Source organism: Panthera pardus, unplaced genomic scaffold (genome assembly GCF_024362965.1).
Source record: "Panthera pardus isolate Hobbes unplaced genomic scaffold, ASM2436296v1 HiC_scaffold_11, whole genome shotgun sequence".
NCBI lineage: Eukaryota > Metazoa > Chordata > Mammalia > Carnivora > Felidae > Panthera > Panthera pardus.
Window position 1 is genome coordinate 14,830,212 of NW_026526666.1, and position 17,721 is coordinate 14,847,932.

The window sequence follows — 17,721 nt, forward strand, 5'->3', positions numbered from 1 at the left end:
TTCCGGAGTACACAGCGTGGTCCACTCCTGACGCCAGAGACATCCCAAATGGATCCCCTTTTGAAAAACTCTTTCGGTACTTGGACCATAATGACGATGGGACCCTGGACATCCTTGAGCTTCAGGAAGGCCTGCAGGATATGAGGATCATTGATTTCCTGGAGAAAGGGCAGGTGGGCCTCAGTGGGGCTATGGTAAGAGAGGTGTGGGGCTGGGAGCTCTGGACAGGCTTGGGGAAGCCAAATTGACACGTTCCCAATTGACCTGCTGATTACCCACGTTTTACCATATTAAGAATAACACAGCTAAAACTTCTCTCAAGCACTTTCTCATTATTTCCCCTGGCCCTCATAAAACTTCAAAATTCAGATTGTTCTCAAGATGTTGGCTAAAACCTTGTTTTGAGGAGGTCACCTTGTTCAATATACTCACCTGTTATTAGTAGGGTGAATGGGCATCTTGGCCAATGATGTTCCTTCCTCACTTTGGGGAACTGGGATAATCACCATATGTATGTTTGGGAGGGGAGTGGTAGTTGGAAATCGTCTAATATTATCTTTTGATTTTTGTTTCTGGAAGGAGGGCATTCAGTCTGAGTGGCTTGTAGTCTTGGGGTTTCACCACTGCTGACCTTTCCTCATAGCATGCCTAATTAGCAGACTTTTGAAGACTGAGCTCAGGCATCATTACCTCATGGAATCCCTCTTTTTTCCCAGCTGCCTAGATTATAGGTTGCTTCTCAGTATGTAATGCCTTATACCTGTTTCAATCACTGTATTTCCAAATTATTTTCTGTTTGGAAATTAGTATTGAATAGAATTACTTTCCAATTATATTTGCTCTTTGGGTATTTACACCAGTAGAATGGCAGATTCAAGACCATGAGGACCATTGAATTCATTTCAGATCATTGGCATTTTGTTCTCAAAAATCTCTTGGCTGAGTTCTGTCAATGTTAAGATTTAGTAAAATTCTTCTTACTAGCTGTGTGATCTTTGGGAATCTTTATTTGAATCATCCAACCAGTGATAGATCAATTGTACTTTGGGCATGTTCTCTATGTCAAGCCCTGTGCCTTGGTTTCTTCATTGGTAGCATCAGAGACCTGGATTGGGTATTGTCTGTGGACTAGGCCAACCCAACATGTTATCTCTGGAAAGTTCACTCAATTTTTTAAATTCCTAAAACAAAAACTAAAGTATTCTTCTTTTTAAAGCTAAATATCCTTTTTAGGCTTATTTATAGCCACTCTTGCACTTAGATTTTCAAGTGTGACTTGTGTTTGTTTACTTGATACAAACTATGCTTTTATAAGAAATTCTGGTTTAAGCCATAAACCAGTTCAGTTCTTGAAACATTTTTTTTCTTGTCAAAAAACTTTTTTTTTGCAAATCTTTTGTTTTTGGTAAGAGATGGTGTGAGCCATATAAAGGCTTTGTATACCCAGTGATGATTGATGAGGGCTCACATATTAAAACCAAGGAAGAATTAATTCTGGAGGACTTTCAGCAACCACACAGAACCTTATACTTCCGGGGAACACTGATGTGGCTTTTCCTCAGGCGACAGTGACATCTTTAGGGGGTTCTGATGTGAGTTTTCTCCCACATGTCTCCAGTTTCCCTAGTAGAAAACTCATTTATATAGATTAATAATTCAACCAATTAAAAAATAGAAATGGTACTTATGTAATGATAAGAAAAGATACAACTTTTTATTCTGATAACTAATAGGTTTTTTGAATAATGTTTTATTTGGCTTTTTACTGTGAAGGGGGAGAGACTGAATACACAAGTATGGACAATGGTTTGCCCATATTTAAAATTGAACTTTGGCCCACAACTTGTAGCAATCCACTCGGGAAACCAACCCATTTTCTATAATAAATGATCCAGGCAACCAACCTGCTATAACTAAGACTTAACAGGAGGCCAGATTGTGGTCTCTAGACAATCCAGAAAGCAAAATAATAACTTCTGTAATGGCCCCAAATGGCCACAGATTGATTGATAACTGACAGCTTCTGTAATTTTTATCTTCATTTCCAACTTAGGACCAGAAAGCTGAATAGGTACTCCTAACCAATCACACAGGATGCCCCCCACTTCTAGTTAGCTTGTCTATAGCTTCCCCAGGCCAAGAGCTGCCACTCAGGGCACACCCGAAGCCTCCCTTTTCCCCACTATAAAGCTTGCCCATTCTGTGCCTGCCTTTGAGTCTCAGCCACAACTGACCATGGCTGATTCCCTTGCTATAAGGAAGCTCAGAACAAATAGCCTTTGCTTTTCTCATTTGATAGGTCTTCATTTATTTCTACAGAGGAATACAAAAGAAAATTCAAAAGGGAAACCCTGGTCTTTCATATTTTTGTAAGTTGGAGTCCTTATTTACCACAAGAAGGGTTAAAAAAAAAAAAAGCTGCTCAAAAATAGGGTCGGGATGTCTTTTAACTTGTAATTTACGAAATGATAATTGTTCCCTGATATTTCCATTGACCAAAATACAAACTTCTTAGAAGAAACTTGAGTATGTACATGGGGCCTCAGAATGCTGTGACATTTTCTCTTGAGTTATGCTCATCTCAGTATATGTATTTGAGTAATCAGGACATAATTTCCAGGTGAAAATGATCCTCAATCTAATTTATAAAAGCAAATAGCAGTAATTATTTTTCAGTGATAATATAAATGTATTTCCTTTTTGAAAATGATCCTCAATCTAATTTATAAAAAAGTAAATAGCAATAATTATTTTTCAGTGATAATATAAATGTAATTGTTTTTAAAGCTGTAAGCAATAATTGGTGGTTTTTTAATTCAGGCTATTTAGTTTGCAGATGAGAGAATCCTGTTCACACTAGGTTGAACAAAAAAGGCTAGAATTCTTGGTAGATACCTTTTATCAGATTGGGGAAACACCACACTGTTTCTAGTTTGCTCAGAGTTTTTGATCATGAATGATGTTGAATCCATCAGATGGTTTCCTGCATTTATTAAGATGATCATATGATTTTTATTCTGGTAATGTGGTAAATTACAAGATTTTTTTTAATAGTATTAACCTAACCTGGTATTACTGGAATCCATTCACCTTGTTGTATGTAACTATATCGTACACAACTATATATATAAAATCATATATATACACATATAATGATATATAATATATAAAACTACATATAAGTAAATACAAAACTATATGTAAATAATATCCATTTTATGTGTAGTATTATAATTTTAGATATTGTCATATTTGATTTGCTAATATATAGGATTTTGCATCTATTTCACTAATGACACTACTTATGGTTTTCTTTCCTGGGAATGTTTTAAAATTACAGATTAAAATTTCTTTAATACTTATAGGCCTCCTCATATTTTCTGTTGTATCAATTTTTGATAAGTTCTTTTTTTCTAGGCATTTGGCTATTTTATCTTGATTTCATATTTTTTGATATAAAATTGTTTATAATATCTTTAATAGCTGTAGTATCTAGTGATTTTCACTGTCACTATCATTCGTTATTTGCCACTTTCAGGGGTTTATCAGTTTTATTGGTATTCCCAAAGAGGCATCATTTATATTACTGATCGTCTCAATTACACATTTTCTTCATTTTACTCTTTATTTTTTTCTTTCAGGCTTGTTTCAAACTTTTTTTCTGATTTTTTGAGATTGAGGTAAGCCTCATTGACTCATCATTGATTTCTAGCCTTTTTCCATTTCCTTTTTTTTTTCCTAATATTTATTTTTGAGAGAGAGTGGGAGAGAGGCAGAGAGGGAGATAGAGGATCTGAAGCAGGCTCTGTGCTGACGGCAGAGAGCCCAATGCAGGGTTCTAACTCATGTGAGAACACGACCTGAGCCAAAGTTGGATGCTTAAGTGACTGAACCACCCAGGTGCCCCTAGCCTTCCTTCATTTCAAATTAGGCATTTAATTTTTAAAAAATGTTTATTTATTTTTGAGAGAGAGACAGAGACAGAGACAGAGAAAAAGTTGGGGAGGGGCAGAGAGAGAGGGAGACACAAAATCTAAAGCAGGCTCCAGGCTCTGAGCTGTCAACACAGCTCACGAACCCATGAACCACAAGATCATGACCTCAGCCAAAGTTGGATGCTTAACCAACTGACCCACCCAGGTGCCCTTCAAATTATGCATTTAAAATCATAAATTTTCCTCCAGGCTTTTGTTACATCTTATGGAGTTCAGATCCTTTTCTTTGAGTCCAAAGCTTGGAGGTCTGGCCATTTCACATTCTGCAACGAGGCATTATTTCACACCGAGACATTATTTTCTCCACAAAGTGTGACCATTAAACTAATAGAGTCTATAAGCTTTGAGTGGGTGATTATGAGTGTCTTAACAGGCAGAAGGTTTATATTTTGAGTGGTGGTAGTAGAAGGCTTCCTTGTAATATCAAATAACATAATTTTATTTCTTTCTCAAAAGCAATGATTTGTATTAATAGAGATAGATAGTTTGATATGACAGCTTTTTATAAGGATCATTTTTTTGGAAAAGATTATTTAATTTTGGAAATCAAAGGGAAAAACACTATTTTACACATTTAAATCCTATACTAAGTCAAGTGTGTGTTTTTTATCTTGGAGTTTATAAAATGCATGTCTTCTGGAAAACAGGCAATCTGCTCAAAGTGTTTGTATGTCCAAATAATTTTGCAGTTTAGCCTATTTAAAACTCTTTTCTTTTTCTTTTTTTTTGTAGAAAATCTTAACTACTGGTGATATCAACAAAGATGGGAAGCTGGATTTTGAAGAATTTATGCAGTACCTTAAAGACCATGAGAAAAAAATGAAATTGGCATTTAAGAGTTTGGACAAAAATAATGATGGTGTGTCTTTATTTTCTATTCATCACCAGCTATGAAGAATCCCTTCTCATACTTCCAACAGTATAAAACAATGTGTTTTTGGTCTCTCTTTTTTTATTTGGCAAACAATTGTTAATAGTGTGTGTGTACTTGTTTTTCTTAGTGATGTGATTTTCTATAGGGTTTATGTCTTAGTGAAGAAAAGACAAAGACATAGCTTTGTCTACTGAATTAAAAACTGAGTAGGGCGGTTTATAAGATGTTCACTATGGAGTATTATGCCAATTTGACTTAAAGTTATAGATTAAAAATAGTTATGTTTCCTTGCTCTCTGGGCAAGAGATATTTATTTTTATTCATATGTATTCTACAATTTAAAATGTTAAATATATTCTAAATATAAAATGTTATATATTCTGAAATTTAAAAAAAATTTCAAATTGTCTTACATTTAATAGTCTTTTGAAAGAATTAATTTAGAGCATCTGTTCTCAGATCATGGAAATTGGGGAAAAGTACTAGATAGACATTTAAATATGTGTCTTCTTTTCTTTTGTAATTAAGTGAATTCTACCTCCAGTGTGGGGCTCGAACTCACCACCCTGAGATGAAGAATTGCATGCTCTACTAACTGAGCCATCCGGGTGCCCCTAAATATGTATCTTCTGACTGGAATTATGCTTTCACTATTTAGATTAATAGTTTGGAGTTAATGGAGTCCCAGTGTGGAGAGCAAAAACAAGTGCCACAGTAGGAGAAAGGGAGGGGTCATGAAACCCTTATCACTTAAGGCAGCCTTTGATAGGAAGTGAGAATTTATTTTTTAAAAATTATAATGCATAGGAAACTTAATGAAAAACTGAAATGGATCCTCAAACCCCTTCCTATATATGAGTAGTCAGGGCCATTTAATTCACAGACTTGTTATTCAAGAAACACATTAAATATATTGAGGAGAAAATATAGTTCACAGTTGGGGTGGGCAATTTTTTTGGTAAAAGGTCAGTGGGTAAATATTTTCGCTTTGTGGGCCATGTGGTCTCAGTTGCAGCTACTCACCTTTGCTGTCATAGTGCAAAAACAGCTCTAGACAAAATGTAAATGAATGGACATGACTGTGTTCCAATAAAACTTTATTTATAAAAGCAGGCAACAGGCCTCATTTGGCTGGAAGGTCATAGTTTGTTGGCCCCTCGTTTATACTGAATATAAACTTTAGTTAGGCATAAAGCAAGTTTCTTCAAACAACTAAACCTTTGAATGAATTTGATGATGGTTCAAGTCTGTGACAGTCATCTAAGAAGCTGAGTTTGTGGTGGAAACTAGTCCGATTCGAACATTTGTTACCTTCTCCTCTAAGCCTTACACATTATATGTCCCCAAGTCTAGCCTTAGTCCAATCTTTTAGCAAAATGCTGTTCTTACTACCAGCTTTACTTCTCTACAAACATTCATCCTATGTTGAACCCATTACAGTTCAGTCAAATAGGTAGGACTCTGTGTATAGTGTTAAGGCAGGCAGTAGCTGGGCGATGGAACCCCCTCAGGATCATCTGCCAGATAAGCAGAGGTGAATCATCCCAGTATGTAAGTTGTGCACATATCAGTTGTCCATTCCAGAAAATTCTAAATGATCCAGAGGAAATAATTAAAGGTGAAATTTTATGGTACATTTGTAGTAAATGAAAACAGTTTTCCCTTAATTTATCTTGTTTGTAGATTTTGAAATAGTTTCTTATTGTAAGTTCATATTTGTGTTTATCAGGCTTCTTTTTTTTAATAGACTCCGGAGACTCTATTCTCATATATATATATATATATATATATATATATATATATATATATATATATATTTAAAGTTCATTTATTTATTTTGAGAGAGAGCTAGTGAAGTGGGGGAGGGGCAGAAAGAGAATCCGAAGCAGACTCCGCCCTGTCAGTGCAGAGCCTGATGCAGGGCCCAAACCCACAAACCACGAGATCATGACCTGAGCCAAAATCAAGAGTCAGCCGCCTAACTGTCTGAGCCACCCAGGCACCCCTGTTTATCAGACCTCTTAAAGCAAAGCATAGTCTTTCCTCATTTGTGGGTTCTATATTTGAGAATTTGTCTACTTGCTAAAATTTAACTCCAGAAGTAATTCCAAAATCAATGCTTACAGCATTTTTTCAGTCCTTCACGGACATGTGCAGAGTAGCAACAAATTTCATTTGCTTGACGAGCACATTTCTAGCTGAGAAAGAAGAAAGTGATGCTCTGCTTTCTTGTTTTAGCACTCCTACTGTAGACAAGTGTCCTTCTGCAGTCTACTTAGTGCCATGGTTTTTTGTTTTTGTTTTTTGCATTTTTGTGCTTTTTGTTGGTGATTTTGCTGTTCAAAGTGTCTCCCAAGCATGGTGCTGAAGTGCTGTCTAGCATTCCTGAATGCAAGAAGGCTGTGATGTGCCTTAGGAAGAAAATACGTATATTAGATAAACTTCATTCAGGCATGAGTTGTAGTACTAATAGCCGTGAGTTCAATTGGTATTGAATCAACAATATAATATGGTATTATGTAGTACCATATATTTTTATACACATATAACAAGATTTTATATTGACAAGGCTTTGTATTGATTGATTGGTGAAAATACTGTGATCAGAGGCTCACAGGAACCTACCCCTGTATTTCCCATAGGAATAATGGTTCAGTATTTGATAATTCAGGGATTATAGTGACCTTGTAGAACATAACTGCCATGAATAATGAGAATCGGCTGTATTTAAGAGTGCAATTATAAAGGAGAACATTCAGGGGTGCCTGGGTGGCTTAGTTGGTTAAGCATCCGACTGCAGTTCAGGTCATGATCTCATGGTTTGTGAGCTCAAGCCCTGCGTCAGGCTCTGTGGTGACAACCTGGAGCCTGTTTCAGGTTCTGTGTCTCCCTCTCTCTGCCCCTTCCCAACTCATGCTCTGTCTCTCAAAAATAAATAAATGTTAGAAAAAATGAAAAATAAAGGAGAATATTCAGAGTGGTATATAAGGAATTTCATTGCTAACAAATAGATGCCTCTAACTGTTCTTACATTGTTCAGATTCTCGTGTTTCTCTTTTCCTCTCTCCGAGAAAACTCTCCAAATCCTGGGATTTCTTTTTTTTTTAATTAATTTTTTTTAATGTTTATTTATTTTTGAGAGAGAGACACACAGAGCATGAGTGGGGGAGGTGCAGAGAAAGAGGGAGACACAGAATCCAAGGCAGGCTTCAGGTTCCAAGCTGTCATCACAGAGCCTGAAGCAGGGTTTGAACACATGAACTGTGAGATGATGACCTGAGCTGAAGTCAGACGCTCAACTGACTGAGCCACCCAGGTGCCCCTGAATTCTGGGATTTCTTCAAAGTCTTTCTCTTAGATGAAGTCTTTCCTTTCATCGCTAACAGTCATTTTTGTCCTCCTCTTTTCCTGGAGAACTTTGCCATTAGTACTAGTTTGGCATCGGACCCTCTCATGCTTTGTTTTGTTTCATCCTATTTCATGTATATCGATGTTGGGATCATGAATCTGTGAGTTGCTTGAGGGGAAAGTAGTATTTAATGCTCCAGTTTATTGCTTCTATTTTCTCTTTGTTCCTTTCTTCATAGTCCTCTCATTCTGTCTATAAACATGCTCTGATTTCTTTAATAATAATAATTTTCCTTCTCCCACTGTCCTACTATCCCTGATTTCTTTATTTTTACTGCCAGATTTCTCAAAGGAATAGTCCCCACTCTTGGGCTTCGTTTGGTCATTTTCTACTTCTTTTTAAGCCAGTGCAATGCATCTTTATGCATATGAGATGCCTACTCATTTATCAAAGTATAGAAGTGCAAAGTTGTGAAATGAATAGATCCTAGTTAATGTAATTTACTTCGAAGTTAGAGTGTCTTGATTTGAATCTCAGTTCTGCTGCTGCTTAATGCTACTTGATCATGCCACATAAGCTTTCTTCTTTAGATGGCATATCATTATTCACCTACGAGGCTTTATGATTTTTGAATGAAATAATGTCTATGTACTTGTTTAGTCTATTTGTTAAATTTTGAGCTGGTGTGGAAGTATGTATTTAAGCAAACCTATAACTCACCTAGATTCATAAAAATTTTGCCTTACTGAGTCCAAGACTTTCCATTACTAAATGAGAGATGTAAAATTCATGATTTCTAAGATCCTTATCAGTTCTGAATCTGAGTTTATGCTCTTTTTAATTTTTTAAAGGAGTAATTGAGGCTTCTGAAATTGTCCAGTCTCTTCAGACATTAGGTCTAACTATTTCTGAACAACAAGCAGAGTTGATTCTTCAAAGGTAAGCTCTTTCTCTTACTGACAATTGTGGGGGGTTCCTTGATGTTAATTTTATGTTTTTTTATTATTTTTAAGATTTTAATATCTTATATTAGAGATCTTCATTTTAAGTATAGCTTAAAACTCCCTACATCTTACCATTCCTCATGTACATTCAATATCTTTCTTTGTCTTCCTTTTAATTTTATATGAACACGTGTAAAGCATAGGAGTGGAGGGTGTGCCTGGCTGGCTCGGTTGGAGAAGAGTGAAACTGAAGTCTCACACACCCGTATCATACCTTCTGACCCCTCTTCCAAATTTTACGTAGTGTTTCTCCCACTCTACTTGCTTTTTGACTTACAGATCTCTGGCCCCTTTGTTTACACTGGTTCCTCAATATCTTGATCCATTTCCTTCCACTTTTTCACTCCTCCTTTCTCCCATCCCCAAACCATCCTACCAGTTGCCTTCTTTGCCCCAACATTTGGGCTGTTAAACATTTCTAGAGAAAAATGAGACTGTATAGATTAGTACTCCTAAAATGCACAGCCTTTATTCTCTACTAGACATTCAGGCTGAAGCTTTGTGTGTCTGTGTTCCTGGCCACCCTTGTCTTCCATTCCCCACAGTGATTCTAAATGTTTACCGTGCTATTCCCACCTGCCACTCTCTGTCCATTCTCTGTGGCTTCAAAGAGCAAGTTCAGCTAGGCATGGATGAAATCTGTTGACTCTGCTCTCACCATGTTTCTTTCAGTTCTTTGAATTCTCTAAAAGTCTTTTCCAACTTTGGAGCCTTTCACTTGTAATTCTCACTGCTTAAGGGACTAAATGCCTCCCGTATGTTTGACTTCAGTCTTCATGTCAGAGAGATCTACCCTGTCTAAATCAGTCCCCTCCACCCTACAGCAGTTTTATTTATTTGTGCAACTTATGAAGTTGCTGGTTCATCGCTCTTACAGGTTGTAACCATAAGCTCATTTGTATAGCTTAGTGTTTAGAAATACAGTTTCTGAAGTTAGAAGGCCTGGGTTGAAATACTATATTCTGTTTTACTTACCACGCCTGTGACCTAGGACAAAATACTTAGTCTCTCTCTGTCTATAAGATGGAGACAATAGAAAGTATATAGGATTGTTTTAAGGATTAAATGAACTTACTTGGGAAGTGCTTAGAACAATGCCTAGCAAATGCTCCATGAATATTAGCTATTACTTGCTACTGTTCAGTGTCTGTTTTTCCTGCTACACTGTAAGCTTTGAGGGCACAGACCACTTCCATCTTGTTAAGTGTTCTACACTCAGCACCTTGCAATAGTGGGCCCTCAGAAAATATTGAAGAATGTGTTAAAGAATGAGTAGAAGTCATCCTAGTGAAAAAGAGTAGGGGGAAGGACATTCTAGGTAGAGGGAGAGACCTGTGCAGACATGGAAGCGTGTGAACACCACACTCAGGAAATGGGTCAGGCAGTGCTTTTCAGAATCCTCTCCAGACCACTGGTGGTCTTTCTTTTAGCTAGTGGTCTATGAGCCATTGGAGTGGCCCATTGGAAACAGCCATGAATATAATAATAATGAACAATTTCTGGGATTTAAGAAAAAGAACAGCTGAAATAATAGACAATAATAGTGAGACCAGAGAGAATAATTTGTCTTAAACTGTTCTAAGATCCTTATTCTTAGAAGAGGGAGATCAAATAGTATCTTTAGATTTTGTTATATGTATCTGGCAAAAATTCAAGGTAAACCTTGAAAGTATAGGAAGAAACTAGTTTCAGGCAATTCAACAAAGAAAGGAGGAAAACAATTCAAAGAAAAAAATTAGACAGAAAACAAAAGATAAGACGGGAGAAATAAGTTCACGTACAACAAAACCCTGTCAAAATGTACCCTGAAAAAATGTTAGGTCCTGTTTTCTTTTCACTTCCATTCCCAAATGGGGCAGGTTAAATAAAGTTATTATCTTTTTGGGAGGTGTAGCATGGGAGAAGAGTAGGTTAGAAGGTTATTGCCTCTGATAGGTCAGGATTTTCTCAGTTTAGTGTACAATATGGTGGGGACAAATAATTTCAATATTTTTGTAGTATTATTGTGACAGAATACACTCATTGAAAAATATTAATGTCACAGTGGCATGAAACTATATATTTTTTTAAATTTTTTTAACGTTTATTTATTTTTGAGACAGAGAGAGACAGAGCATGAACAGGGGAGGGGCAGAGAGAGAGGGAGACACAGAATCTGAAATGGGCTCCAGGATCTGAGCTGTCAGCACAGAGCCCGACGTGGGGCTCGAACTCACAGACCATGAGATCATGACCTGAGCCGAAGTCGGACGCTCAACCGACTGAGCCACCCAGGCGCCCCACATGAAACTATATTTTTATGCTCCCTACTTATAGTGGATTTTTAATGTATATCAAACTAAAAATTAACATAAGATTTGTTTGAACAGAAAGATTGTCAGATGAAAGAAAAAGTAAAACAAAATCCTGCAAACTAAGTACAAGCTGCTGTAGCTAATTAATATCAGATAAAATTATAAGGTAAAAAACATTAGTGGGAAATAAACTGTCACCACATTTAAAACTCACAAAGACATAAAATTTTAAGCTGGTTAATAGAATTCCAGGGATAAATTGACAAATCCTTCATAGTAGTGACAAGTTTTCACATAGATCTCCCTGTACTTGTTAGATCAAGCATAGAAAAAAAATTTAGTCAAGATGGAAGAGAAATAAATAAGCTTGATTTAATGGGTGTACAATAGAACCTTGCACCAAAAAATTAGAAAGAAAATTTTTTTTCCTTAGGTACGTATGGAGCATGTATAAAAATTGATTTTATAGTAGTCCATAAAACCAGACTCAATACATTTCAAAGAATTGGTATCACAAAGACCATCTTCTTTGACCACATATAGGTATTTAGAACTTAATAGCAGAAATAAGTTCTAAAAATATCATGGGTTTTGGAAATGGTATATACTTCTCAATAATTTTTGGGTCAAAGAGGAAATCATAGTAGACATTCAAAGATACTTCGACTTGAAAGAATATCACATATGAAAACTTGTGAGATATAGCTAAGGTGGTACTTAGAGGGAACTTTATAGCCTTAAAGCTTGTATTAGAGAATTATCAAGGGGTGCGTGGGCTGCCAGGCCAGACCTGTGAGGAGACCAAGATAATCTGCAACCTGGATGGGCGGCAGATGTGGTACCTAGCGGAGCTGCCCCTGCTCTCCGAGAGCGTCACCTTGGCGGACTTGAAGGGCATTCTGCAGTGAACCAGCTCTATGTTCTTCTTCAAGGCTATGGACCACGGATTTGGAGTGGTGAAGGAGGAGCTGTTGAACAACAGTGCCTAGCTGAGGTTGGTGTCTGCTGATGGCTCACACCCAGAGCTAGCTCCCTTCTGTGCTGACAACCCACTGTAACTGCTGCTGCCCATGGAGCACACGGGACTCTGGGGACTCCCGGCCCTGTCTTTCCACTCTTGTGCTGGTGGGGGCAGCCAGGAAAACCTGGACAAGGACACAGAGACAGACTCTTTGGTGTCTGCTCAGCATAAGCGGCCATGAAGGAAGGATGGCCCAGAGCGCACAACCCAGGTAAACAGAACTGCAAAGGTGGAGCAGCAGCAAGAGCCAGGGGGTTGGAATAGCCCATCCACCTTATGAGCAGTGATGTGGAGATGACCACCTTCTTCCATTCGGATGAGGATGACTGCACCTGCAGGGTCAGCAGCTCCACAGAGCAGGGCAGCGCCTCATACTTAATGAGAAGACCAGCATTAGCGGTGGCAGCAGGTTTTGCAGTTTGAGTGGTCCTGATCCTTCAGCAGATCAGGAGTCCTTCATGGATTCCACAATGTCTCTCAACATCATCACAGTCACTCTCCTGGAAAAGTAGTTTTCTGGGCGTCTTCACTATGGGCCAAGGCAACAAGCATGGTTATGGAGGCATCTACATTGGCTCTGTCATGAAGGCTGGGGCTCTGGCTGCTGATAAACACATCATGCCAGGAGATACGCTGTTACAGGCAAGCTGGATGAACTTTGAGAACATGAATAATGACAATGCGGTCCGTGTTCTTCTGGAGACTGGGCACAGACCGGGCCCATCACCCTGACTGTAGCCAAGGTGGTAGGACCCAGGTCCACATGGCTGCTTCACAATGCCCAGGGGCAAGCCCATGCAACCCACTGACCCTGCAGCCTGAGTTTCCCACGCTGCAGCCATGACCAACACCTTTCCTACGTATGGTATGAGCTCCTCCCTGAGCACCATCACCTCCACTGGCTCTTCCATCACCAGCTCCAACTCCGACACACAGCGTCTGGACCACTTACACCTGTCCATCCACAGTGACATGGCTGCCATCATCAAAGCCATGGCCTCCCCAGAATCTGGGCTGGAGGTCTGTAGCCACATGAGGCTCCAGATTACCATCCTCAGTGCTTTCATTGGCTTGGATGTGGGGGACTGTACCACAGTGTGGAAGGCTTCACTGGCTGGTAGGAGACCAGCAAGTATGCCAGCAACCTGCTGAAAGTGACTTCATCCACCACACTGTCAACAAGGTCAACTTCTCTGGGCAGTGCTACTACAGCTTTGGCAGCCTTTGTGGCAACATGGTCAGCATGTCCCTCCATGATCACAATGGCTTCAGCAGAGCCTCTGACTAGGACATGCCGGGCCCCTTTGCCACATCTGGGGGCTGCTCCTGGATCCATGGATTCCCTTACCAGTACCTGTTGCCCTTGTACCCCTACAACCTGCACCCGGGCTTCCCAGACTTGGGGTACAGCTATGGTGGGGGCAGTGCTAGCAGTCAGTATAGTGAAGACAGCTGGAACAGTGGCTCCAACCATAGTGGCAGCAACTGGTAGAAGGAGAAGGACCTGAAATTGGGTGGCAACAGCAGCAAGTGGGACCACACAATCCACAGTAGCCTGCGGGGCTGTGGGAGCCAGCGCTCCGGTCAGCATAGCTGCCATAGCCAGCACTCAATGACCAGCAGCCTGTGCAGCCACCGCACACATCTGAGCTACGGCCCCCTATGGCATTCCTTCTTTCTATACAGTTCCCCCATGCTGATGATGCCTCCACTACCTATGGCCCTGGGGCCCCCAGGAACCCTCCAGGCAAAGACTTGGCCTCCATGTCCACCAAACTGACCACTAGCACACAGTCCTTCCGCATGGCCATGGGATACCCTAGTAAGTTCTTTGTGGATGTGATGTGAACTGGGCCCCTCACCCGCTTCCATCCCACTCCTACCCCAGGGCCAGCCGTGTCCCTGTCTTCATCTTTCCATCTTTTTTACTTTGTCTGGTACCTGAAAGGGAAATAAATAAATTCAAAAGAAAAGAATGAAGGCTGAAAATTAGTGTGCTAATTTAAAGGAAGAAACCAGAATATTCTCAAAGAAGGTAGGAAGGAGGAGATAATTAAGGAAGCAGTGGAAACAGAATGTAGAAATATAGTAATAGGATGAACAAAACCAAACATTGGTTATTGGAAAAGACAAACTTCTGGAGAGATTGATAAAGAAAAAGAGAAATGAGATATAAATAATGTTTGATTGCAAGTAGACACGCCAGAAATTTTTCATAGATAATAAAATATCATGGATAATTTTATGCTAATAAGTTTGAAAACATGAAATAGAAGAATTTGCAGACACATGTAATTTACCAAAACTAAATCAAGAAGAAATAGCCAACAGTGCCATTACACCAGTAATTAAAAATTTTCCCATAAAGAAAACTTTAGCCCTAGATGATTCTCATAAACTATCAAAGAACAGATCTACAAATATATGTAGAATGTACAAGAACAGCATTTGACCCATTCTGTGAGGCCATTATAATTTTAACAGCAAAGGCTGACAACTAATGAAAGAAGGAAATTATAGGCCAGCATCATTTATGATATAAATATAAATATTTTAGAGAAAATATTAGTGATCTTCTAGCTGTATAGAAAAAAAATTAACTGTACATAGAAAGCATAATGTACCACAATCAATACTTTTAAAAGAGCAACTTAAAATTTCTTTTAAGTTCAAAAGATATTGTGTCTAGATTTTTCTTTTTTTTTAAATACAATTTATTGTCAAATGGGCTTCCATACAGCACCCAGTGCTCATCCCAACAAGTGCCCTCCTCACTGCCCATTACCCCCTTCCCCCTCTCCCCCACCCTCCATCAACCCTCAGTTTGTTCTCTGTACTTAAGAGTCTCTTATAGTTTGCCTCCCTCCCTCTCTGTTTGTAGCTCTTTTTTTTCCCCTTCCCCTCCGCCATGGTCTTCTGTTAAGTTTCTCAAGATCCACATATGAGTGAAAACATATGATACCTGTCTTTCTCTGACTGGCTTATTTCACTTAGCATAATACTCTCCAGTTCCATCCATGTTGCTGCAAATGGCAAGATTTCATTCTTTCTCATTGCCAAGTAGTATTCCATTATATATATATATATATAAATTACATCATCTTTATCCATTCTTCAGTTGATGGACATTTAGGCTCTTTCCATAATTTGGCTATTGTTGAAAGTGCTGCTATAAACATTGGGGTACATGTGCCCCTATGCATCAGCAATCCTGTATGTATCCCTTGGGTAAATTCCTAGCAGTGCTATTGCGGGGTCATAGGGTAGTTCTATTTTTAATTTTTTAGGAACCTCCACACTATTTTCCAGGGTGGCTGTACCAGTTTGCATTCCCACCAACAGTGCAAGAGGGTTCCTGTTTCTCTACATCCTCGCCAGCCTCTGTTGTTTCCTGAGTTGTTCATTTTAGCCACTCTGACCGGCATGAGGTGGTATCTCGGTGTGGTTTTGATTTGTATTTCCCTGATGATGCATGACGTTGAGAATCATTTCATGTGCCTGTTGATCATCTGGATGTCTTCTTTGCACAAGTGTCTGTTCGTATCTTCTGCCCATTTCTTCACTGGATTATTTGTTTCTCGGGTGTCAAGTTTGGTGAGTTCTTTATAGATTTTGGATACTAGTCCTTTATCCAATATGTCATTTGCAAATGTCTTTTCCCATTCTATCAGTTGCCTTTTAGTTTTGTTGATTGTTTCCTTTGCAGTGCAGAAACTTTTTATCTTAATGAGGTCCCAATAGTTCATTTTTGCTTTTAATTCCCTTGCCTTTGGAGATGTGTCAAGTAAGAAATTGCTGCGGCTGAGGTCAAAGAGGTTTTTTCCTGCTTTCTCCTCTAGGGTTTTGATGGTTTCCTGTCTCACATTCAGGTCTTTCATCCATTTTGAGTTTATTTTTGTGTATGGTGTAAGAAAGTGGTCTAGTTTCATTCTTCTGCATGTTGCTGTCCAGTTCTCCCAGCACCATTTTTTTAAAGAGACTGTCTTTCCTGCTTTGTCAAAGATTAGTTGGCCATACATTTGTGGGTCCAATTTTGGGTTCTCTATTCTATTCCATTGGTCTATGTGTCTGGTTTTGTGCCAATACCATACTATCTTGATGATTACAGCTTTGTAATAGAGGCTAAAGTCTGGGATTGTGATGCTTCCCGCTTTTGTTTTCTTCTTCAATATTACTTTGGCTATTCGGGTTCTTTTGTGGTTCCATACAAATTTAGGATTGTTTGTTCTAGCTTTGAGAAGAATGGCAGTTGTATTGAATATGTATATTGCTTTGGGTAGTATTGACATTTTAACAATATTTATTCTTCCAGTCCATGAGCATGGAATATTTTTCCATTTCTTTGTGTCTTCTTCAATTTCCTTCATAAGCTTTGTATAGTTTTCAGCATACAGATCTTTTACATCTTTGGTTAGGTTTATTCCTAGGTATTTTATGGTTCTTGGTGCAATTGTAAATGGGATCAGTTTCTTTATTTCTCTTTCTGTTGCTTCATTATTGGTGTATAAAAATGCAACTGATTTCGGTACATTGATTTTTGTACCTGTGACTTTGCTGAATTCATGTATCAGTTCTAGGAGACTTTTGGTGGAGTCAGTCGGGTTTTCCATGTAGAGTATCATGTCGTCTGTGAAAAGTGAAAGTTTGACTTCTTTGCCAATTTTGATGCCTTTTATTTCATTTTGTTGTCTGATTGTGGATGCTAGGACTTCCAACACTATGTTAAATAACAGTGGTGAGAGTGGACATCCGTGTCCTGTTCCTGATCTCAGGGGGAGAGCTCTCAGTTTTTCCCCATTTAGGATGATATTAACTGTGGGCTTTTCTTAGAATACTTGATACAGAAAAGCTGTACCTTTTTTTCAAATTGATAATGATTCAGTGCCATTGAAACTTGTCAAGAAACTTGTCAAGCTGAGCATCAAATTTATACCAAAGAGCAAAGGCCCAGGAATAACCAACACATTCCTGAAGAGCTGTGAGAAGCAGGGACCTGCTCTGCCAGATACTGATTATTATTCAGCTATAGTTAAGACAGTGGTGGTGGTACACAGATAGCCAAGGTGATTAGTGGAACATAATATCCAAGAATCAGACCCATCCATATTTAGGATTTGTCAGACAGAAGACAGGAAAAGGGAAAGGAGAGACTATGTGGTATGTGGGGCTAATGCATCTGGTTGT

General features: G+C 38.7%; 1 protein-coding gene and 1 pseudogene across 1 annotated transcript in view; both read left to right on the forward strand.

The window, feature by feature from the left end:
• Positions 1-17,721, forward strand: part of LOC109271961 (calcium-binding mitochondrial carrier protein SCaMC-1) — a 61,131-nt gene that overhangs the window by 12,942 nt on the left and 30,468 nt on the right. Inside the window, exons 2-3 of the mRNA XM_019457691.2 lie at positions 4,728-4,854; positions 9,070-9,157. Of these exons, the coding sequence (XP_019313236.1) occupies positions 4,728-4,854; positions 9,070-9,157 (215 nt within the window). The remainder of the gene's footprint in view (positions 1-4,727; positions 4,855-9,069; positions 9,158-17,721) is intronic.
• Positions 11,697-15,565, forward strand: LOC109271833 (segment polarity protein dishevelled homolog DVL-3-like; annotated as a pseudogene).